This window comes from Micropterus salmoides, unplaced genomic scaffold (assembly GCF_014851395.1).
Source record: "Micropterus salmoides isolate LMB-PRFRI ecotype aquatic unplaced genomic scaffold, ASM1485139v1 Ms_hic_scaffold_9, whole genome shotgun sequence".
In the NCBI taxonomy this organism is placed as follows: domain Eukaryota; kingdom Metazoa; phylum Chordata; class Actinopteri; order Centrarchiformes; family Centrarchidae; genus Micropterus; species Micropterus salmoides.
Window position 1 is genome coordinate 1381510 of NW_024044681.1, and position 24219 is coordinate 1405728.

The 24219-nt window shown below is 39.1% G+C and overlaps 1 protein-coding gene across 2 annotated transcripts in view; it reads right to left on the bottom strand.

The window, feature by feature from the left end:
• The window catches only part of LOC119896042 (leucine-rich repeat-containing G-protein coupled receptor 5-like), a 53396-nt gene that overhangs the window by 23177 nt on the left and 6000 nt on the right, over positions 1 to 24219 (bottom strand). For both annotated transcript variants that reach the window (XM_038709515.1, XM_038709516.1), the window contains 4 exons: positions 13160 to 13231; positions 8463 to 8534; positions 5516 to 5587; positions 3039 to 3254 (listed from right to left, as the gene is read on the bottom strand). In XM_038709515.1, coding sequence (XP_038565443.1) covers positions 3039 to 3254; positions 5516 to 5587; positions 8463 to 8534; positions 13160 to 13231 — 432 coding nt within the window. The remainder of the gene's footprint in view (positions 1 to 3038; positions 3255 to 5515; positions 5588 to 8462; positions 8535 to 13159; positions 13232 to 24219) is intronic.

Consider the following 24219-nt stretch of genomic DNA (forward strand, 5'->3'; position numbering starts at 1 on the left):
ACGGTGGGGATGGTGTTCTTTGGGTTGTACTCGGTGTTCTTTGCCCTCCAAACACGACGAGTTGAGGCCAAAAAGTTCTATTTTGGTCTCATCTGACCACATCACCTTCTTCCAGGCCACTTCTGAGTCGTCCAGGTGGTGAATGGCCAACTTCATGCGGGCCTGTACATGTTTCTTCTTGAGCAGGGGGACCTTGCGTGCGCTGCAGGATTTCAATCCATGACGGCGTAGTGTGTTACCAACCGTTTCTTTTGTAACTGTGGTCCCAGCTGCCTTCAGTTGATTCATCAGTTCCCCCCTTGTGGTTTTGGGATGATTCCTCACCGTTCGCATGATCAGGGACACCCCACGAGGCGAGATCTTGTGTGGAGGCCCAGACCGAGGGAGGTTGGCGGTGGTGTGGTGCTTCTTCCATTTCCTGATAACTGCACCGACAGTTGATCTTTTCTCTCCAAGTTGCTTTCCGATTCTCTTGTAGCCCATCCCAGCCTTGTGCAGATCAACAATCTTGTCCCTGATGTCCGTAGAAAGCTCTTTGGTCTTGCCCATGGTGGTGATGTTGGATGCTGGTTGTTTGGGTGTTGACAGTTGAATTTTATACAGGTAACGAGGTGAGGCAGGTGTATTTGATGTAGATAATTGGTTGGGATTGGGGCTGTGTCTTAAAGAAAGACTAGCTGGCTTGTGGGAGCCAGAATACTTGCTGTTTGTCCAGGGGGTCAAATACTTGTTTTTCCTCATCAGATGGTTATCAATTTTTATAAATTCATATGATGTGATTTTCTGGAATTGTCTTTGGGATTCTGTCTTTCACTGTTAGAATGTACATATGATTAAAATTGTAGATTGTTGCATTCTTTGTAAGTGGGCAAACCTGCAAAATCAGCAAGGGGTCAAATACTTATTTCCCCCACTGTAAATCTGTGCAACCTTGCTGTTGGGAATGCCATCGAGAAAGTGCTGATCAGTCAATATCTGTCAGTAATATCAAAAAAAATAATATCAGAAAACGCTAACCCTGATATCTTAAATAAAGATGGCATAATATAGTATTTTAACATACTCCCCATCTCCTTACACTACATATGGAGTGAGTAGTGGTGCAATATAAAAGGATTCTGTAATGGGAGCATTATTTGATTGGGGATATTAGTCAGAATCAGAATATACGCTACCCCTGAAATGATGTTATAATATAACCAAAAAACAGAAGATGTCATAATACTGTGAGAGTTATAACTTTATGGGATTGAAAAGGGGAAGACATAAGGTAGCATTTTTCAATGGGGCAGAGCGACTCGATAGTCTCTGCAGTCGATTCGCGCTACGGTAGCATTTTTCAACAAGGCAGCATAGATCAGGGTATCATAGGTCAGAACACAGGCAAACCTAATTATAAACCAAGTTGCTTACTAACAATTAAATGGCTAATATACTGACTAACCTAAAGCACAGCCTTGCTCTGCTGTGAATGGGAGCTGCACAGAGCTGCTGAAGATAACATTTGAGGATTTGTGTTTTCAGTTAGTTTCCTTTTGAACATGTCTCATCTATACAGTCCCAAACGGGTTCTGTGTCTTTCTGTCTGGGATTCTATCATATCAGCAGAGCAATTAATGAACACCAGATTATACGGCGAGATATTTTGAAAAATACTGTGATTAAATAATGATGTTATTCTCATAAAAATCTTTCTGGATATATCAGATTAAACATGTGGGATAGATGTAAAAAGTTTTGAAAATTTAGTCCAGGAGTTTCTAACTGAATTAAAATGAATACATTTATTCTTGAGGTGAAAAGGTGCCGCATTTAAAGAGGAACTTCCCCAAACAAAGACACAAAGAGGAGGGAAGATTAAATCATGAAAGAAAAAGAAATACAGAATGCTTGAAAGCCACACATTCTGGTATATTTTATATTGTAAATAGTCACCTGCTGCCTGAGTTTTTTGTTTCCGTTGACATAGCCTAGATAAATACATTTCCTCCATAAATTGATGCAGAAATTATCACCAGAATTCAGGAAAAAAAATTTGCTGCCCCCCCCCCCCTCTAAATAAGTGGCTCCTCCATTGCTAAAGGAAAACCTACACTCTTTCTTATTATAATATTCCATCATATTCCATCATCCAATATTCCTGATCTGACCATGATTATTGACTTGGCTTTTCATCTACACGTGTGGCTGTGGCTTGCACATTAAAGAGTGGTGACCCCAACCCCTGCGGTGGGATATGACACAGAAGGCCTAAAATGAACAGACCTCCAACAGCGAATCTCACTCCAAACTAAACTGAAAAGTTGGCAGTTCTGCAAATGTAAACAAAATAGCTGGCTACGGCAACAAGCTTTACTGCTACAAAAGGATTAACCTGCTAACACATTTCCTACTAACCAACTTGCTACTAACCAACTTCCTCACACTAACTAATTTAAAGGCTAAACGACTGGCTAATCTTCTACAAACTAACCAAGTAGCTAACTCACCGCTAAACAACTGACTAACCTCCTAGCTTACTTACTAACTACTAAACAAATGCCTAACATACACGCTAACTTACTGACTAACCTTTTAGCTTACTTACTTAACCAATTGCCCAAAATACTAGCAAAGCTACTGACTAACCTACATGGCTAATGTTAACTTACTGGCTAATTGATTAACCTATAGCTCATTTACAGGCTAAACAACTGGCTAATCAACTGAATTAAAAACAGACTGACTAACCAACTAGGAACCTTACTGTTAACAAACGTACTAACATACTAGCTAACTTACTGACTAACCTACATGGCTAATGTTAACTTTATGGCTAACTGATTAACCTCTAGCTCACTTACAGGCTAAACAACTGGCTTATCTACAGACTGACAAATTGACTAACTAACCAACTAGCTAACTTACTGCTAACCAACTGACTAACCTTCTTGCTAACCTACTGTCTAACCTACATGGCTAATGTTAACTTACTGGTTCAGCATATATATCACTTCAAAAATTAATTTTCTGTGTGAGTGTGTTTGTGTTGTACGTACAGCACCACCAGGCGGCCCAGCTTGCTGAAGGCGTGATCTGGGACATGACTGATGTGGTTGAGGGCGAGCGTCATGGCCTGCAGGGCGGGCAGCTCGCCCAGAGCCTCCACCGGCACTTCCGTCAGAGAGTTATCATCCAACCACAGGTGACGGAGCGAGCGTAGGCCGGAGAAACAGCCAATGGGAATGCTGGAGATGTGATTTGCATCCAGACGTCTATGGAGAAATTTACAAAGAGTGCGTTTACATTCAAGTAACCAGTTATGTGTCAATGGAAAACACATAAACAGTCTTCTAACTTATTGCATGTATGTAAAAATAATTAGAAGGAAGTTTGGCTTGACAAGAAATGGTCAGTTAACCTTTTGTAGAGACTGATAAATAACCATTTTTCCAACAATTTTTCAATTAATATGTGCCTTTGTGGTGTTAGATATGGTTAACAGTGAACTGGCCACAATTCCTGTGTATCTCAGAGCCCGTCCTCATCTCACAGCCATATAGCTTATTACGACTTATATTTAAAAGTTTAGTGTGTAAGTTTTAAGGGCATCTAGTGGTGAGGTTTGCAAATTGCAATCAGTGGCTCACGGTGCATCCAGGTGCTCCTCGGATGGTCCCATTTCCCGAGTTGTGAAGTCGTTCTTCCGACTTCAGTGTGTTTTTATGTTAAGTCAAAATGTGGAATCAACATGGGCGTTACCACAAAGATGTGTTGGATGCTGCAGCTTATTACGACCTAGATTTACATTTTTTGTTTGGCAATGACCGCTAGTGGCAGAAAAAAGTCAGGTGAAAGAGTGTAAGGAGCGACAAATGCTATGTAAGGAGGTAGAGTTGATGGATGAGTCAAGTAAACTCAAGACTTTCACTCAGGAAACAGAGGTTCCAGTCCCATGTGATACCATAATTGTATTTTATATATGTTATGTTTGCTTGAATTGTCCCTCTGAGTGACGAATAACGTATTCTAAATTGAATTGTTTGCACGTTTTAAGCAGTTCCCATCAACTACCTTTACTCAAATATACGTAAGAGGATATAACAAGATTTCATGATTAATGGAGGACCAGTAACTCTTTACAGGCTTCGTAGCTACACCGTAACCCCTACATCTACTTTAACGGTAACCATTTCAGTGTAACATTTACATCAGTAATCTTTTAAATCATTTTAAAAAAAGCTTTTTATTAATGCCAGTACTCTTTTTTCATTTCCAACGTTTTCTTGTGAATGTTTTTATCTTATTTATACAGATATTTGATTACATTTTATTTTCTAATTATTTTAATTGTCTGATATAATTTGCCTCATTGCCTCCTAAAATATTTCATGATTCCACCATGGAAAGCACTTTGTTTTGAAAAGTGCTGAATAAAAAAAGTTAAGTATACACAGTCTATGATATTAAATTCTTATCATTATCAGGGTGGTAGTGCAAGGACGTTTGCTGAGAACATTTAATGAATAAAGCAGGGTGTACCAGAGAAGAATTTTAAGCATGTCCACTCAGGTTTTATTTTGTGCAATTCAAAAAACATCTATTTTTTCAACATGTACAAGAGTCTTTCAGCTTTGATTTAGTGCTGTATTTGCAGAATGTAAAACGAGAGGCTGCACCTCACCTTCAAGCAGTTTAAGAGGAACATTAGAGATCAAGTGTTTGAACAGAACAGAGGAATGATCGCCAGGTTTCTCGAGCACCACTCAGCCAGCCAACGTGCTCTTAAGCAAAACGAAGGCATTTTAATGAGCACAGACTTATTGCTGAGAGTGTGTACGAGTGTTTATGCGTTCAGTTAGCAGCCACACAACTAAAAGTATAGGTAAGTTTATGATCACAAGAAAACAGAATTTGGTGAAAAGGATTCTTGTTGAACTTACCATTTAAAATTTTTTTGTCTTCATTAGTCAAGACAACAAAATAGGAGATGTAGCAACCAGTGGTTTAAAGTACATTTACTCAAGTACTGTACTTTTATTAATAATTATTATTATTTCCTACTTTTTACTCCATCTTTCATATAGTTCCATTTCCTTTTTATTTTGGTCCATCTGGGTTCAGGTAGAAAACTCGCGGGACTTCTTCAGGTCATGCAACATAAACATGCATGTAGATAAAAAGAGGTCTGTCTGTATGGGAACAGAGGAGTTATTGTCCAGACAGAGAGAGAAGAGAAGGATGGGACTTCACATAATGGTCCATCAGATAAATGTGGGAGAGACTTTGGACAAAAAGAAGAACTCAGACGTCTCCATTCTTATACCCTTATCTACACACACACACACACACACACACACTCACACACAGGTACAGTTTCAGGATAATTACTGTCTGTTATAGTACTGAGGGAAAACAGTGTCTGGACTACATACATTAATATACTGGTCCATGTGTGTGTGTGTGTGTGTGACTAGAAATTCCTTTCCACCAAAGTGTAAAATGAGACAATAACATGCATGTGTGTGTGTCTCACAGTGATTGCAGGTTGTGCAGGTTGTTTAAGGCCTCAGCAGGAACAGACTTCAGCTGGTTGTTCTGAAGCATCCTGGAAACACATGACAAAGTCAAAGTGAACAATAAAAAAAATAAAAATAAACGTTTAAGACAACGAACAACAACAGTGTGACATTTTTAGGGGGAAAACACTTTTTCGCTTTCCTGCTGAGAGAAGATTTATGCCACTGTCATATCTGTACGGTTAACAAGAAGCTACAGTCAGCAGCTTGTTAGCTTAGCTTAGCATAAAGACTGGAAAAGCTAGCATGGCTCTGTCCAAAGGGAACAAAATCCACCTACCGGCTCACTAATTAACACATATCTATTTTATTTAATCTGCACAATAAAATATTAATGCAAAAATCAAACTTGACCATTTTACAGGGTGTTATGTGCTGGACTATAAAGTGCCAAAGTTATGACATCACTTCCTGTCTAGCCTCTGATTGACTTGCATCTGTAAAATGAAATCTCTCATTCAGCATTTCTTTCATCGGTCTCTGTGACTGTGTGACTACTTTCTATATTCTGAGACAAATACAGCCATTATATTGCCTCCTACTTCTGTAAGAAGCTGACATCTTTTTGCTTTTAACAAAGTTAAACATTTACTTTATGAGCGCAGGAAAAAACTACAGCTCTTATGAAAGAACTGCAAGCAAACTCACCCACCAACATAACTTTTCCTACTTTCTAGCTGTTATCTCTGTTGTTTAAAAACTCCTACAGCGCCTCTGTGTTCTGCCATCACTACAGACATGCCTGAACTAACTGCAACTCTCTGTCTAGCCCTGAGATTTAGCCCCAGAAGGTCTAGGTTATGCTATCTTATGGTACATGGTGTTTGTTAAAGGCCAAATAAAAGAAAAGTGGTGGGGACACTGGGGCTCCTATTAGGGCTGTGACAATAAAATGAACTCACAAGACATGACAATACATGCTAATGGGTTCACAAGGCCGAGATTAGACGAGACACTATTTTGAAGACATATTCAATGCTGGAAGATACGAGCGGGGTGTCTGGGGGTCCAATCCTCCAAACCGCGACACACCCACTCCCTGAGAGAGTGCATCAAGAGAGTGCAACTGTGGTGGCGGCGGCCTGTGGGACGGTAGTGTAGGCCTATTTGTATTGACAGTAGGTTATTGTTGGTCATTTTCCACCTTATTTTAATGTTTATTTACGACTTGAATCTGCTCCTCTTCTCTCCACCTTCACACACCTGTATCTGTTCGGCTGACGCCATGATCGCACGTTTTCCTCCAATTTTGTTTGTTGTTGTAAAATGTGCACGCCCTGATTGGTGAGTAGGACCATAACAGGTGATTGCTAAGCAAGTCTGTTGCACAAGGATGACGATGAATTTGTAACTGCATGACTGTTTGAAACGGGTCAGACGCACTGTATAATTAACCTACATTTTAATTGCCGTCTTTACGATTAGCTAATCGCGTTCTTTCAAATCGCAATTTCAAATTTGAAAACAATTAATCGTTCAGGCCAAATTCACATGCTCCTCGGACGGACTCATTTCCTGAGCTGTGAGGTCTTCTACCTTCAGTGTGTTCACATGCTTTTCAATCGCAATGTAGAAACTACTTGGACGCTACTACAAAGACGTGTTGGATCGTCATTGTCATCCAAGTTTCCTGAAACAGTTTCTGTCACAAACCAGTCTTGTTACTGCGCCAGTACATTACCTGAAACTACTAAAATATTACTTGTACTGCAAAAACTGAAAATAAATAACTCTACTAATTAATCTAGATGCTGTACATGAACAGCAAACTAACCAACTAACTAATACCATGTCACAAATGACATGTTAGCAAAAAATACACGCAATACGTCATTTTGCACCATTAATCAAACGTTTCTAACCATCAACCATGTTGCCCGCCATGTTTGCACGTGTATGACGTCACCAACTCGGCAACTCATGTAGCAAAATTTCCCCAGACTTTCAGAGTTGTTGTTCCAACTATAGGGGGCGTTTGCGTGAATTTTCACAGTCCGGTAATAATTTTTTTCTGATTATTCCAACACCACGTGTAGACAGACCCTGTGTCAAAATATAGCTTGAACATCTTTATTATTTTGGGTTATTTTGTGCTCACATGATTCATATTCCCAATAAAGATGTGTTTATTAAAAATGATGTATTATAACAGGACAGTGCTGGTTACACTGGACTAAAGTTAACAGTGCGGTAGATGGGAGCTTAGTAAGGCAGCAAATGTTCTAGTAGCAGCAGTATTAGTAGTGGTGGTAGCAGTGCCAATATTGATAGTTGTAGTTAGCTCTAGCAGTAGTTGACGTGTTTGTAAGATTGTGCAAAACTACAGTAGTAGCAGTATTTGTAAGAATTGTAATAACAGTAGTTTAACAATGATTTAGTTGGATAAAACGAAAGAAACAACACAAAATGATGATAAGTGACCCAACAATGAACATAACAGAAATAATTTGTTGATATGAGTAAACATGTGAAACGTAAACAGAGAACAGAAGTGTCGTTCCAAACTGCAGAAACTATTCATTAAACTGAGACGCACATGAAATCTTCAAAGGGTCTCTGTGAATGATTAGCACCAGTAAACATACCACACATTATTACAGTGTGTGTGTGTGTGTGTGTGTGTGTGTGTGCTGGCTTGTATTGCTATATTTGTGAGGACCGAGTTTTAAACCATCATAGTGAGGACATTCCTGCATTGCGAGGACTGTTTGAAGGTTAAAGACTTGGTTTTAAGGTTCAGGATAGAATCAGGTTAAGATTACGTTAGAATACGTTGTTAGGGTAAAAGTTGGGGATGGGCATTTAGTTCATAGTTAGGAAGCAGTTAAGGGGTTAGGGAATGCATTATGTCATTCAGGGTCATTACAAGTATGTACACATGTGTGTGTCTGTGTGTGGACTTACAGCACTTTGAGGTTGTAGAGGCCGGTGAACACTCCTCTGGGGATGAATGACAGATCGTTTCCCGCCAGCCGCCTGAGATAGATTGAGAGAGGGAAGGAGGGTTGAAGCCCGGGACTTTCAGATCCCTGATGTATTTATGGGGAATTTTTTAGCTTTCATGCAAAACCAACTTTCCCAAACAGCGTTACTGTTAACCATTAAGTCATTCAACCTTAAAACTTCATCTATTACAGTAATAAAATTGGCTTAACTTTTCCACCTGCAGCTGGTTTTTTAAGCTAGCCAAACTGATCTCAGACAAGGTATACTGATAACAAGATTATTCCAGTTTACTGAGAGTGGGAGTGAATAAAAATAAACAAAAACACACAAGAAGTCACTGCTGCCCCCGTCCTTCCCAAACAAATCTTGTTTTTGGCCACATTGAACTCAACCGTGTTTGAAACCTGTCACAGCATCTGGGGCAGCTCAGTCAAAGTCCTGGCGCTGTTGTGATGGGCACGAGTGCTAAATCTGTCCCAACTCAGCGGTTTTGGTCTCAGATCTCTAAAAATGTGTCTGGGACAGGGTGATTTCAGTTCAGCACGATTAGTGGATCCACTGGGGAAGTCTTGACATTGTTTTCGCAGCTGTCCAATATTAATAATCATTCAACCCTGCTCTGCCAGAGTACACAATGCTCCACAAAAGAGACATGAGGCGCTTTCACACTGCCTTACTATCCAGGATTATCACACCAATACACCGGCTCGCTGCGCTGTATGAAAGGTACAGAAACCGGAAAGGGGAGTCCGTATTGATCCCCTTTTGAGCCGGAACGTTGGTAGTAACACAGCCGGAAAGATGTATGTGTGAAAAGCCACAGTTGGCATGCTGTCAGGGGACAGGTGTGGCGTTTCAACGCTGTTGTGTTATAGCCCCCCCCACAGTCTAACCTGGAAAGCCGGATGTGAAAGCACACACGTGCTCAGATTATGCTGCAATATTTTGTTGGCATATTGGTGGACAGTGTTGAGAGTAACTCGATTACAGTAATATATTGCTTTTTGCTGTAACGCAGTAATAGAACGCATTTGTAAAAAAAACAAAAAACCCCCCACTAATATTATACCCGTTACAATCTCAGTAACACGTGTTACAACGCATTTTAACCCGAAATTAAGTGGTGTTTTTATTTTTTTTATTTTTATAATGTTTTACATTTTGGAAGTAACTTGCCCAACACTGTTGGCGGACGTTATTTCCGCGTTTATGAAATGGACTATTGTTAGCAGAGAGTTATTGAGTATATATAGTATATACTGCAGTATAATATATACAGCATACGGAGTCAATGGTACAAATACTACTCTTGAATAAACTGTGAAAACTTATTTTCCTGTTAGTGGCCACGCTAGCAAGCAAGCTATCCAGCTTGGAGAGCTATTGCGTCTGATTAGCTTTAGCATGTCACTGACTGGCTACTGTGTTAACAGTTAGCTCACCAGCTGCAATAGCTAATCAATAGGGGTGTTTTGATACACTTGGGTCACGAGACGAGATGATATTTTAACCCATTTTTAACAAATTTTCCATGACGGAATATATGGCTGGAAAAAAATGGTCTTTTATTTGACTCAAAGTCACAAAATGCAAAACAATGCAAGAGCATTTTGAAATGTTGTCTGTCACCTTGTCGCCGTTTATTGTTTCCACCGGGTACCTAAAATGCTGCCACACAAACAATATAAAAGTAGTGCTAATTTCACCCTCATATTTCGTCATGCTGATATCATGAGACAGCTTTTCACCTCGAAGAGAAATAGTCACGTTTTAGCATCGCAGCACGACATCTCGTCTCACCCCTACTAATCGTGACATATCAATAGTATGAAATCAGTTATAATGAACTTCCCCGTAGGTCTTTACTTTAACACCAGTAGAAAACATTGAGCTGTAATGGTCCTGCGGGTCTGTTTGTTTTTAGAGGCCACACAGAGTTCAGCCAGTCCGCATGTACCCAGCATGCACCTCTGCGGTGTCCTATCGCCGTAGTGACGTTTCTCACGCCACAGTGACAAATATCACACACACACACAGACACACATAGCTGGCATCAGAGCAGAACAGCAGTCAGAGTCATGTTCAGGTCTCTGTGAGGTCAGCTGTTCAGAGGCTGAACCCTCTCTCTCTCTCCGGCTCTGGTGCTGGGTCTCTCTACCTCTCTGCTGTCTCTGCACTGAGGTTTCATTTTGTCCATCAGCTTCTGTCTGGGGAGATTCAGTGTTGTGAAGGTGTTCATACATGACATGACACTGCTGAGGAGGTGAGGAGGGATCACATGTCGTATCCTCAAAGATATTTGAGCTCGCCGCCCGCTCAGACACCCTCACTAAGTATCATCCATACTTTCAGTCACCAACCAGAGTTCATGAAGATATCTGAGGTCTGAAAACGCAGACACACACTATCAAGTCAGTCCAGTAAAACGTATGTATATTCGGAGATGACCAATAAATTATAAATAAATATGAGGGTTCCTGGCTTAATTAAGCCGCTCTCTGGCAGACTTTGGTCATACATGGTGGATGAAAGCCTGCATTATTATTATCATTATACAATAAGATTGCACAGTGAAATGCACTTGTAGCCACCTCTATGCTCTACACACACAGAAAAAATACATATTTTAAATTAGAGTAAAATAAAAACAATAAACTAGGGCTGAAACGATTTTTCGAGTAATTCCTTTATAATTCCTTTACTAAAAGGCCTCGACACAAATTCTTTGTATCGATGCTTCGTTTAATCCATTTAACTATATAGCACACTGTTTCACACAGACATTTATTACTGTCGTGCTTATGGTGCGATCAAGTTAGTACGGCGCTGTTTGGAAAGTGGAGGAAGAGAGAGCGGCCAGAAAACAAAAAAAAACACAGAAAGTGTCCAAAGTATGGGATTATTTCAAGCTAAAGGAAAACAACAACTCTGTAATGTTACAGTTATGATAATTATCGCAATATAATTTTGCTCAATAACTCGTCAATATCGTATTTGGTTTAATTCATTTGAACCGCGAACAAATTAGCACTTAATGTTTCTATTAAAATATTTATTTTGTTGAGGAAAAGAGACTGAAACAAGATTAACTATCATATTTGTTAAATTTTTCATAATAGTTCTGAATGTTTTGTTTTGTTAAGGGATCCACTGTCTCAAGTGTTTGTCCCATTCTGACCATAAAGAACAGTTTAACCTCATAATTAACAACCTGGTTTATTAAATTTTCTGCCAGGAGCAAAAATCAGCCTTTAAACTTGAAAGAAATAATGATTTGACATGTGATAATTAGCGATATTGAATGATATGAAATGTTTTTATCGTGATAAAGATTTTTGGCCATATCGCCCAGCCATGGTTACAGTCTGTCTACCGTAAAACGAAATTAAAAGTACCTCTTCTACAATTAATCTTTAGAATACTCGTTTACTAAACTCAACTATTTGGATAATTGATTAATCAGTTTGAGTCATTTTTTAAAAGAAAATAATCTGATTCTCACTCACTCAACCGCTTATTTTGTGTACAGGGTCACGAAGCTGAAGCTAATCCAAGCTGACATTGGGCAAAAGGCAGGGTACATCCCGGACAGCTCACCAGTCCGTCGCAGGGCCAACACAAACAACCATTCATACTCACACTCACATTAAGAGTCACCAGTTAACCTAGCCCGCATGTCTTTGGACGGTGGGAAGAACCGGGGGGACACAGGAATAACATGCAAACTCCACACACTCTTAAATGTGAATATTTTCTGTTATTTCCCCTCCTCTATGACAGTAAACTGAACATCTTTGGGTTGTGGACAAAACAACACATTTGAGGGTGTCATCTTGGGCTTTGGGAAGCACTGATCAACATTTTTTAGACCAAACAACTAATCGATTAATCAAGAAAATAATCAACAGAATAATTGACAATGAAAATAACTGTTAGTTGCAGCCCTAGTTATGTATATACATACATACAGTACATGAACATATATGTATAATATCAGTGTAATATGCAAGTTATTAAAAGATGTCAGCATTGGTTATATTCACTTCTGCAAGTGTTTTTCTTAGCGATTACAATCTACATTCACATTGGCATGTGTGTATCAAACCTCACTCTATTTTAACCTCTTTTCGTTATCGATTAATCAGACGATCGTTTTCTCAATTCATCTGCTAATTATTTGGTCTATAAATTTGTAAAAGAAAAAACTTTAAAATGCCTGAAGCCTTATGGTGACATCTTTAACTTGCTTGAAAAGATATTCAGCTTACAATCACAAAAGAAAAGCACCAAAAAATAAGTTATATATTAGATATATCTTGATGTTGATACAGTTTAATCAAAATTAATCAATTCATCAACTAATTGTCTAAAACATATCCATCAAATACAAAAAAATTAGATGTCTTCTAGTAAATATGGTACATTTGTGTTACACACAGTATCTAAAACTGTGTCTAACTAACAGACGGCGTCTCTTTGATGAAGATTTTCTGCTTCTGACCTGGAAATCTGATAACTTTGATTCACACTGAGATTCAGAGAATTTCCGCAGGTGGGGAGGAAGTAAACTGAAGTCACCTCCTAAACTCTTAACACAGTAAATGATGACACAACAGCAAGGAATGAAGGTGTGTGTGTGTCTGTGTGTCACTCACAGCTCCTCTAGGAAGTGCAGGTTGGACAGAGCTCCACCGGACAACACAGTCAGATTATTCATACTGAGATCACTGCAGAGAGAGAGAGAGAGAGAGAGAGAGACTGTTAATGTCTCTCTACCATCACACCTGTACAATCAAACCAAGCAGGAACCTCCGGGTCTGAAAAGTGAAGTGCCTTCAAACCTGCGTTCTCTCCAGCAGCCAGCAGGGGGCGACTCCACCGGCAATTTCAGACATTTGTGAAATCCTTGAAATAAAAGTTACTAAAATAACTAGGGCTGCACAATTAATCAAAATATCAAAATCGCAATATGACCAGAAGCAAAATTTAAATATCGTAGAAGCTTTTTTTAAATGAAGTTAAAATGTGAAAACAAAACTAAGTGTGAACCCTCTGGGTCTGAAAAGTGAAGCCAACGCCAAAGAGCCTTAAACCTGCGTCCTCTCTAGCAGCCAGCAGGGGGCGACTCCAGCGGCTGCAGAAAGAAGTGTGATTGTATAGAAGTCTATGATAAAATGTTTCTACTTCTCAGCTGATTTATTCCCTCAGTAAACACTTTCCTGATGAGTTTATGGTCTCAGTCGCTAGTTTCAAGTCTTCTTCAGCACATTTCAGCACATTCATTTAGTAAATTATGGTCCCATTTAGAGGAACAGAGACCAGAAAGCAGGGGAGGCTTTAGGGCGGGGCTTTCTTGTGCTCTGTGTACATTAAACCAGTGCAGCTGAAAAAGTTTATTAGGAGTCAGCTGTTCATATTTCTGGTAAAAACATTTTGTTTTAAGCCTGTTTGTCGTTAGCCAAAATTAGCATCCTGGTTAAAATCACAGCTTAGGTGAATTACAGATGCTAGCTAGTTCCACCCACTCGTCCAAATATAGTCATGTCTGGTTCCAAAAAATCAACATGGCAACGGGCAAAATGGTAATCCACAAACGAACGGGTGACATCACGGTGGCTACGTCCGCTTCTTTTATCCAGGATGTGGTTTAAACATTCAATGTTTGTATGAAGTAAATAAAGTGACAAATAAATAGATAAACAGACTAAACATACATATAAATATTTAAACATTTGGGGGTGAAAAATTTTATAGTAGCATTTTTGTTTTAGCACAACCAAAAAAAAATCATTCAAGATAATTATTAAAAAGACAAAGTTCATAAAAACAGCCACAGAGAGTCTGGTATGTTCAAAGAGACCATTCAACACACATTTCACATATGAAAACATTTGGTTTGACAAAGCATCCACTCAGAACTCCGGTAGGATCACACAAACACGACCTCATGATGCCTTCAAAGAGCCCGTGAAAGGAACAAGTCAACACACAACTGAGTGAGAAACACGACGGGAGTGGAAGTTACTGGAAAGAGATGGAAAGCAAGAAAATAAAATAATGAATGAATGACTCAGACGGTGTTATTCTGTCATTCCTCCTTTTGCAGCAGTGTATAAGTATCCAAGTTGGGTTAAAAACAAGGGCAACTGGACTTGGTTGAAGAAACTTTTAGTCTCTCATCCAAGAGGCTTGGATAACTATGACCTGGATGACTGAGAATCTTTATAGACAATTTAAGTAGAAGAAGTAATCTCACACTGTAGAAATACTCAATACAATTAAAAATCCTGCATTCAAACATTTACTTACCAACACGTCCTCATACCTAGACGACAAAATAGGTTGATTGTTAAGTGGCCCAAAACCACAAAAACAGAAGCATTGGCAAGTACCAGTTAAGCGACGTGAAATAATACATATAAGAAGAAGAACAACAAGTAACGTTAGTAGTAGCAGTAGTAGTAGTCGTCTGTTTTTTTAGAAGTAAGAAAAGAAGTGAAATTTGGAAAAATTGAGGACCGCACGTGTTATTTAGCACAAGAGCCGACAGAGTGTGTCGGACACTGTAGCTTCTCCTGTACATGGGACATAAAGAAGTATACAGAACTTTGATTCATGCAAAATGACATACATACATATTTAGCACACATGTAATTTGTAATATGGTTATAACGGTTAGTTTGCTGTCTATGTAGAGTGAACTAGATGTCTGCGTATTGTTCATAAATAATTAAATAATAACAATTACTCATTTAGCTGACCAGCGTCAGGGACACATTAGTTGTTGTGGTGGGAATCGAACCCAGATCTCTCACAACAAAGACATGTGTCTTCTCCACTGCTCCATCGCCAACCCATATTAGCTCTGATAATGATAATCCACAAAACACATCTTTGTAGTAGCGTCCATGTTGATTCCACATTCCGAGATTCCTTGCACGTGAACACACACTGAAGTCTGAAGAACGACTTAACAACATGGGAAATGGGACTATCCGAGGAGCACATGAATGCACTGTGAGCTGCTGCTTGCAATTCGCTACTTTAACCGCTAGATGGCACTAAAACTTACACACTGAACATTTAAACATGGGTTGTAATAAACTGTATAATAATCAACCTCTGCGGCTAAGGATTAAAAGAAGTGGCTAGTCCACAGCTGTCTATCCATATCCAACACCACAAAGGCACATACTATGTCAAAAAGGTCCATTTATCAGTCTCTACAAAAGGTATTCTGACTATTTGTTGTGCTGCTGCTGTAGCTAAAACCAAACATCCCCGTGACTAATGTCTTAGTACTTTAAAATTGGTCCAGTATTGAGCGAGCACTCTGCAATCCACAGTAGCAAAACAGGGCTGCAACTTAATCCTTGTGCCTCGTCAAAGTACGTCCACTAAAGTGCTTGTTTTTGCCACTGACAAGTTCAGATTGTTATTATAAGTGTCTGACAACATTATGGAAAGGATCACTACAGAGAGAGACCTTTTTTAAAGAGTAAGTTTTTAATAGTTTAACCAGAAACAGTCGCTATATCGCTCTCATCAAAGCGAACCAGATTCCATTTACAAAAATAACAATTGTGTGGAGTGCAAGTACAACGCAGTGGAAATTTTACTTTCCAGCACTAGAATAAGTCAAAACAAGGTGACATCAGTGTTTTCTGACTGGCTCAGAGCAACAGGGACATAATTTGGTGTGTGTGTGTGTGTGTCAGTGCGCAGCCCTGGCGTTGTTCCTCCTATCTTTTCTTTCCTTATCTGACTCCGTCTATTTTCTGCTCTTTGTGTTGACTGATAACTATCGGCAGGTAGCGTCTTTCCACTCAGGAGGGCTCAGGTCTGAAAGGAAACAGACTGTCTCTGTCTCTCTCACACACTGAGGGCGTGTCTGCAGGTTGAATATACCGGCTGTTAAGGAACTTTCTCAACACTCCATAAAGCCTGTTAATATATGTGTGTGTAGCTTTACAACATTGTCGACAGGTAGTCCACACAGAGACAAGGTTTGTTTGGACTTATTTCAGCAGAACGTTCCTTCACTCTGACCAGACTAACAGTGTTACGGCTGATTGGCTTTTACTACTTTAACACACACACACACACACACACACGCAGATTTGTATTACTGTGCTTGAAAGCAGATTTCATTGACTTCATTCATTAGCTAACTCACTCACAATATATATTTATATACAGTATATGTGAGTGTGTGTTTTCAGACAGTGGAGTTGTTCATTACTCAGACTGAAATGTTCTCTACATGTGGTCGCATATCTTAACCTAAACAGTTAGCACAAAAAAACTTTATATTTACACATAAGACTGTGTGTGTTTGTTCATTATTTTCAACATAATTTACAGAGAGAGAATAATCTGAAGCCATAAATAAGTTTTAAAAGGTTTATTAGATGCAAACCTGCATGGAAAAACTTTTTTTTTGAATTTTATTAAACTTTCTACCAAGTTAAGACAATTTAACAATCTTGCGGATTGTCTTGCTAACTGCTTACCCTCTAATGTGAAATGACAGGCAGCTAAATTTGCAAATAGCCCTGCTAACTTGTTTTGAATCTCAGTTAGCTAAGTGTAGCTTTGAGTCCTATTAGCTGAAGGAATGCCTTTAGCTTAGCCCCGCTAGTGTAACATTAGCTTTTTGCCCAGTTAGCAAAAGTTTATATACTTGTAATTTAGCATAGCACTGTACTCTTTGATCTCTGTTAGCTGAAGTTGGATTGCCTGTAGCGTAGCACTGCTAATGTTACGTTAGTTCTGTGCCCTGTTAGCTAACGTTGAATCACTGGTAATTTAGCATGTGTTCTCTGTTAGCTGGTGTTGAATCACTGGTAGCTTAGCATAGCATTGTACTCTTTGTTCTCTGTTAGCTGAAGTTGGAATGCCATTCATTTTGCCACTTGTATGTTACTTTAGCTTCATATCCTTTTAGCTGACGTGAATCAAAGGTAGTTTTGCCTCTCTACTGTTACGTTAGCTTTGTGCCTTGTTAGCCCTGTTTGCGACTGTTGAATCACTGGTAGCTTAGCACAGCTTGGCCCTGGTAGCTGATGTCGGTTGACCGATTGCTTAGACCTGCCAATACTACAGTTACATTATCTGTGCCCTGTTAGCTAATGTTGAATTATTGGAAGTCTTGCTGATGTTAGATCATAGGTAGCTTAGCATAGCTAATGTTACGTTATTTTTGCCCTGTTAGCTGATGTTGGCTCACTGTCCGTCTACTGTTACATTAGCTTTGAGTCCAAGCTGCTATTAGATTATAGGTAGCTTAGCATAGTTAATGTTATGGCAGCTTTGTGACCCGTTAACTACTGTTAAAATCATATGTAGCCAATATTACAATTTTTTATTTACCATTTTAACTGAATTAGATCAACGTCATCTCCAGTTGGCTTTACCAATTATTGATTATCAAAAATGTTTCAAGTTAATTAATTAATGATACACTACTCAATTAATGAATTTATCATTATTGCACTTGGTCTGTTTTCTTAAATTTAATAACTGAGTCTAAAATGGGACTGAATTCTACTTTATTCCACCACCACAGACTTATGGTTGATTGTGTGCTGTGTGTTTTGATTTCCTTCGGCCCTGAGATGAGGGACATTACTAAATTCAGAGAACAATGTAATGATCAGGATGACGATGGTGATGGTAGAAATTTAACAATAAGGAAATACGTAGCCCTGATTACCCTGCTTGTTACAACCTATGCTGTCATATGACCTCATACTGTATGAACAACAGCAGTTTGATGCTGAGATTATTCTGCACCGACTTTCACTGCTTTCTAACACCAGAGCTTTTATTTTGAAACAGCTGGATTTATCTGATAAACCGAATTCCAGTTGCAATGTGAATATACTCGTCAGGGTTTCTATTATGTTTTTCATCACTTGTTCAGTGAGCTGTGTACATCTGTCGTTTTTTTAGGGAACATATTTCAGTTACACAGTGAGCGTATGAATCAACATTTAACAAGTAATTGAAACAAAGTCACTAATACTCCATCATACCTGAGAAACCTGATATTTTGAGAATTAACTCAATTCAAAACACACTTAATATATTTTATACTTTATTTTATATTTTATAGTCAATATATATTTAATATATTGAGAATAAAGTCACAAATGTAAACAACAAAGGTGTAATATTCAACAAAAAAAGTAAGGTTCAGAAAAGTTGAAATATTTTTAGTACAAAGTTCTAATATCTGAAAATAAAGTTGTGATATTTTGAGTATTAAGTCAAAAGTTGTAATATTTAAGTATAAAGTTCTAATATTCTGAAAATAAAGTCAATATAACAAGAAAAAGTTTTATTTTGAGAAAAAGTTATAATATTTCATGAATAAAGTAAAAAGTTGTAAAATTTTTATGACAAAGTCAAAATATTCAGAAGATAAAGTCATAACATTTCGACAAATATTTTGTCTGAATATTTTAAAGATTAAAGTCATGATATAAGTAAAAAAATGTAAGAGAATATTTTCAAAATTGGAATCGAAAAAAATTATATTTCTTTTAGATTCATTGAGTATTTGATATTAAAAACATAGTTCGGTTGCTTTAAGTTGAAATCACCAAACAACCTTTTTATCATTAGACCTCTCCCAGTATAAGTCAAAGTATTACACTGATCCTGAGCCAGTCACAGTTTGAGTTGCAGATCCACAATAAGGAACCGTGTTATTGTACAAGTTCAGATCTTTAGCTGATCTTTGTTTTTTTATGTGGACTCAGGAGAAAAAGAGGCACGAAGAACAAGACGGATGAAAGAAAAGACGAATTCATTAGCCACGTTGAGTGTTTTTCCCCTCTTGGTAATAAGTTAGATGTAGCTTTGTGTGTGTCCTGTCTTTTTTCCGTCTCCTCAGGCTCAAACTGATGGATATCAGACGATTATTCAAATGGCAGCGGCCCGCAGAAAGACAAACTCTGCCGAAAGAAAGAAAAGAGAGTTGTGTAGTTGGGAGGCGTAGTGTGACAGCGAGGCCTCTCTCTGGTTTTGTCCTCTTTCACTCTTTCTTTTCGTCTTTATTTCAGTGCTTCGGGGCGGGTCAGCGGGGGCCCCCCGGGGCGAGTGAAGGCAGGGGGTTTATTCCCTGATCCGTCCTGTCAGTCTGTGCTGCCTCGTCCCAAAGAAAAAGATACCAACAGCATAAACAACGGCTCTGTAGGGATCTGAAGATACAAACAGTCTCTACTGGCAGCCTGAAACTGTAGAGAGTCTTCTAAAGAAAGTGCTGAGTGGAGGGGAACTGTGAGATTTAATTATGTTAATATCTTCCTGGATCCGTATCTAAAGGTGTTTTTAAAAACATGACTTTGTGGTCAATAACAAACCTTAAAAAGGTGCCCTGTGGAGTTTCCTTGTTTTTGTTTACATTCAGTTTTTCTCACACATGAGTTGTTTCCTTGAGGTCTAACAAACGTGCTGAATGCATTTCATTTATTATAACATTTGCAAGGCAGGTTTTTCCCAAAAGTTTGAAACTTGCCTGGTTTACATCCATCTTTGCTTGCAGTCGTCTTTGAAGCATTGCTGCGGTTCTTACGGTCACCTGTACTGTACACCTGCACACTGTCTGAAACCACTGGCTGCATTACACTAAAAATACTCCATTACAAGTAAAAGTCCTGCATTCAAAATCTTACTTTCAGTACAAAAAAAGATTTATTTTCTTGGGAAAAATCTTGTTGTAATCACACGATGACCGGCATTAAAATAATAATATTATTATTCACACATTACTATCTCAAGGAAAGCAGCATCCATTCTGCATCTCTACAATATCTGTCTGTCTGACCTCTCTCATGGCCTCACAGGAAGACAGGTAGTCTGTTTACCTGTCTGTGGTGTTTGAACTCAGTGTGTGTTTATGGTGGCACCTCTTGATGACATGAGCTCATCTGAACCTTGACTAAAGCTTAACGCTCTCTCACTCTCAGACACCAGGGACTTCATCACAGAAACTTGTTTCTTATCCCAGGACAACATTAAGTGTTTGTGTTGTTCCATAAACATGTTTCCTAACTGCATCTAAGGAAAATATATTATCTAAGAATAAGAATTTAGTTATTACAGAACTGAAGAATTTCCTAACCGAGGATGGCATAGGCCAGTGGTTCTCAAAAGTTTTTCTTTCACACCCCTCCACCCCAGCAAAAGTGTATTTAATTTTCCATCCACCCATCTTCAGCTTGATATATACTTCTGCGTTGAGCCTAGGATGTAAGCTACACATTTACACTTGTGCACTGGTGTCTGCATTGTTCTGCAGTCACACCACCAAAACGATAGTTGGTCGCCGGGCAGTTAGCCTGCTCGCAGGGCAAAAGTCAACACGGTGGACGCTGCAGCGCTACTGCTGACTAGCGTTTGGGGGTGTAATTGCAGAATGACGGACGCACCTACACACAAGTATAAATGCATGGCAGGAGTATAAATGGGCCTTTAGGCCTTCCCTGACTTGAATGAGGGTAAAAGATATTCTAAAAGTTACAAATGTTATCGACCGAATGGATCAAATGCTGATGGTGAAACGCTAGTCATTTCGAGGGGGTTGTAATAATAATAATACATTTTATTTGTAATGCACTTTACATTTAGTCCGTGTTGTTGCGACGTGTAGTTAAATTTTTTGGAAGGTGCACGTCCAGCTACAGCGTAGATTCAACGCAGATGTATAAATGAGGCTTTAAATCGCTTATCCAGGGTCGGGTCACGGGGGCAGCAGATCCAACAGGGGACCCCAAACTTCCTTTCCCGAGCAACATTAACCAGCTCTGACTAACTGCCCCCCCACCCCCAGTTTGAGAACCACTAGCATACGCCTCTTCCTAAATTAAAAATAACCGCTATAAATGGCAGCACCGCTTTTGTGAGGCTTGTATGGCAATTACAGTGAATATGGGGAGCAACATGAACACTGCTGCTGCTGCTCTGTGCTGAAATGGTGTTTGTTATTGTATTATCGAGCTGATGCTGCTCTGCATGGCTTTATGTTCTGTCTTGAGAATTCTTGTTTAGCTGGAATCTTTAAGGCGTTTTGATGTCTTTGTTCTGTTTATTTTTATCACTTTAACGGTTTCAAAACATCTCGCCAAAGGACTGCAGTTAAAAAAATAAGCCAGCTGGCTAACACGGGCACATTTACAGCAATGAAGATAAATAATAATAAAGAAATATAAATAAAGTCAATTAAATGATTTATTATGAATGAAAGGCCACTCAAAGTTTGTGACGATGCTTTAAATTTCCTGGACCGTGTATTAATGGCTATACATCGACTCCCAAGACGACTCAATTTGAATTAGATGGATGTACCACATCCGTTCAAATCTTTATATAATAATTTCGACCTAATCTCTCGAAGCTAGAATTTACCCTTTGTCTTTTCATGTCCATTATCGCAGCTGAATACAATCTTGTGTACATTGTGAACACAGATACAGGCCTGATGGGACGAGTGCCGATACAAGAATCCAGTTTACAGCTCTAGGTAGGATTCTTAAGATAAGACTGAGATAGGACAGGACACAGCCACGAGGTTAGGAATTGCTTCCTTAATAGGAGGATCTTTGAAACTTAAGTTAAGACAGGACAAGCAGTTAGGAACTGTTTCTGTAATGAGGCTTTATCCTGCACAGGTTAACAGTCTACCTGTCTTCCTCTGAGGTCGTGAGAGAGGTCAGCTAAACAATAACGGGTTTATCTGTCTGTCTATCATAAAATATCAAAAAACAATTCTCTACTAAACAGTTCATACAGATAGTTAAGTGTAAACAGATGACTTGAGGAGAACGAGGGAATGAAACAATCAGATAAGTTGTTGACGTAGCTCAGGAAGTACAATATGGCTGCCAAAAGGGGCGGGGCCATAAAATCCTTCATATGCACATCGGTTCATTCATCACAGTGAGGCTAAATGCATTCCTGTGCTCCTGCTGTCAGTCAGAGGTAGAATAGAGACTTACAGGCCCATTCAGACCTCAGACAGCTCTGCTTAGGCATGCAGCTAGTGTACGCACACACACACAAAAAGGCATTGACAGATGGCAGTATTCAGAGTGACGGAGGTCAAACAGACAGACAGACAGAAGGCGTTTGTAAACTGACTCTCCCTGATGTCTGTCCATCGGTCTGAGATCAGTTACTGTCTCATTTTCTGTTAAAAGTTCTCAAGGCATCAGTCTGTTTACAGAGAAATTTTCCTGGGTAGTAAGTGTTATTTCCTAATTGCTTACGCCTCAAATTCACCACAAACGTTGCTTTTGTGACCAGGATATTGTGAAATTTACCTATATCCAATAAGGAAACGGGAGAATTTCTTTCTTTTCGTTCACATAAAGTCAGAAATAATAATTTATTCATAAGTTATATTAATTTTTCCTTTGAGTTTCATTTTATTTATTTATTTGTCTCAGATGGAGGTCATTATAGTTCGTTTTTGGTGATTTAATATGAGCTAAGCTCTGTGAACTAGGTAAAGTAAAATGCAGCTAATTGTTGTAAAAATATGGTGAAAGCACCATCAGCATGTGCTGCAGTAAAAAACTTGGAGCAACAGTTTTCTGACGTGCAGCAATAGGAAATTTAAAAGTAGATCGGTTTGTGTAAGTAAGACATATTTATGACTCCAGCTGGAGACATTTTATTTTGTAACTGTCGTAGTTTTGAGCCGATCTCAAAACGCCTCACTGGATTTTGCAAAGCACTTCATTCCTGCAAGAGTGGCAAAATAAGTTTTAAAGTAGGGTAGAGTAAGCGCCCATGTTCTTCTTGAATTTATCAAAATGAGCATCAAGGATAGAGACTTTAAGAGAAATCCTACAGCCTATTATGCTGTAGTTCTTCACCAAAGTTTCAACCAGCTCCACATAGTTTTCAGCCTTGTGATTGCCCAGGAAGTCCAGAACCACTGCGACAAAGCTGTTCCAGGCAACATGATGGGAGACTACATTTAGGGGGCTGATTCGTGAAAGTGATTTACAGTATAATTGTGCACTTCAGATGACTAAAGCGACATGTGCAATGTAAGAGTTGCAGGAAGACGCCGGTGGAAACTTATGTTGGACACAGGAGTTTGTTGTATACGTAGAGGTGACTCTAACACGACAAACCCCTCTCTCCAACTCCGACTCACGTTTCCACCATCGTCTTCCTTCAACAACTCGCCTCTCACAACATTTCAGAGTGAGAACTGTCCTTGAGCGAGACTTCCCGTTAAAAACAAAGGGGGTCACCGGGAGTCCGTCGTAGGGATCCTTTCCATGATGCTGTGAGACACCTGGAGTAACAGTCTGAGCCTGTCGCTGGCAGCAAGAAGTTCTTTCTGTGGACGCCAGGAATACGTTGCAGAAGATTCAGCTACCGGCTGAAGCATCTACTGCACAGATTCAAAACTTTTTGCACCTACTAATCATTTGCACACCAACATATGTGAGAATAGTGTTAGAAATACAGAAATTACCGTTTAATAATGCTCTAAAATATCACACTGGAATGGTTCCTTCTGCCCAGTGAGTACTTTTACTTCTGATACTTTAATTACATTTGTGTTGCCAGTACTTTCACACTTAAATGCAAGTTTTACTTTAGTTAGAGTATTTTAATAGTGTGCTATTACTACTTTTACCGAAGTAAATGATTTGAATACTGTTTCCGCCAATGACGTGCACCTGAACAC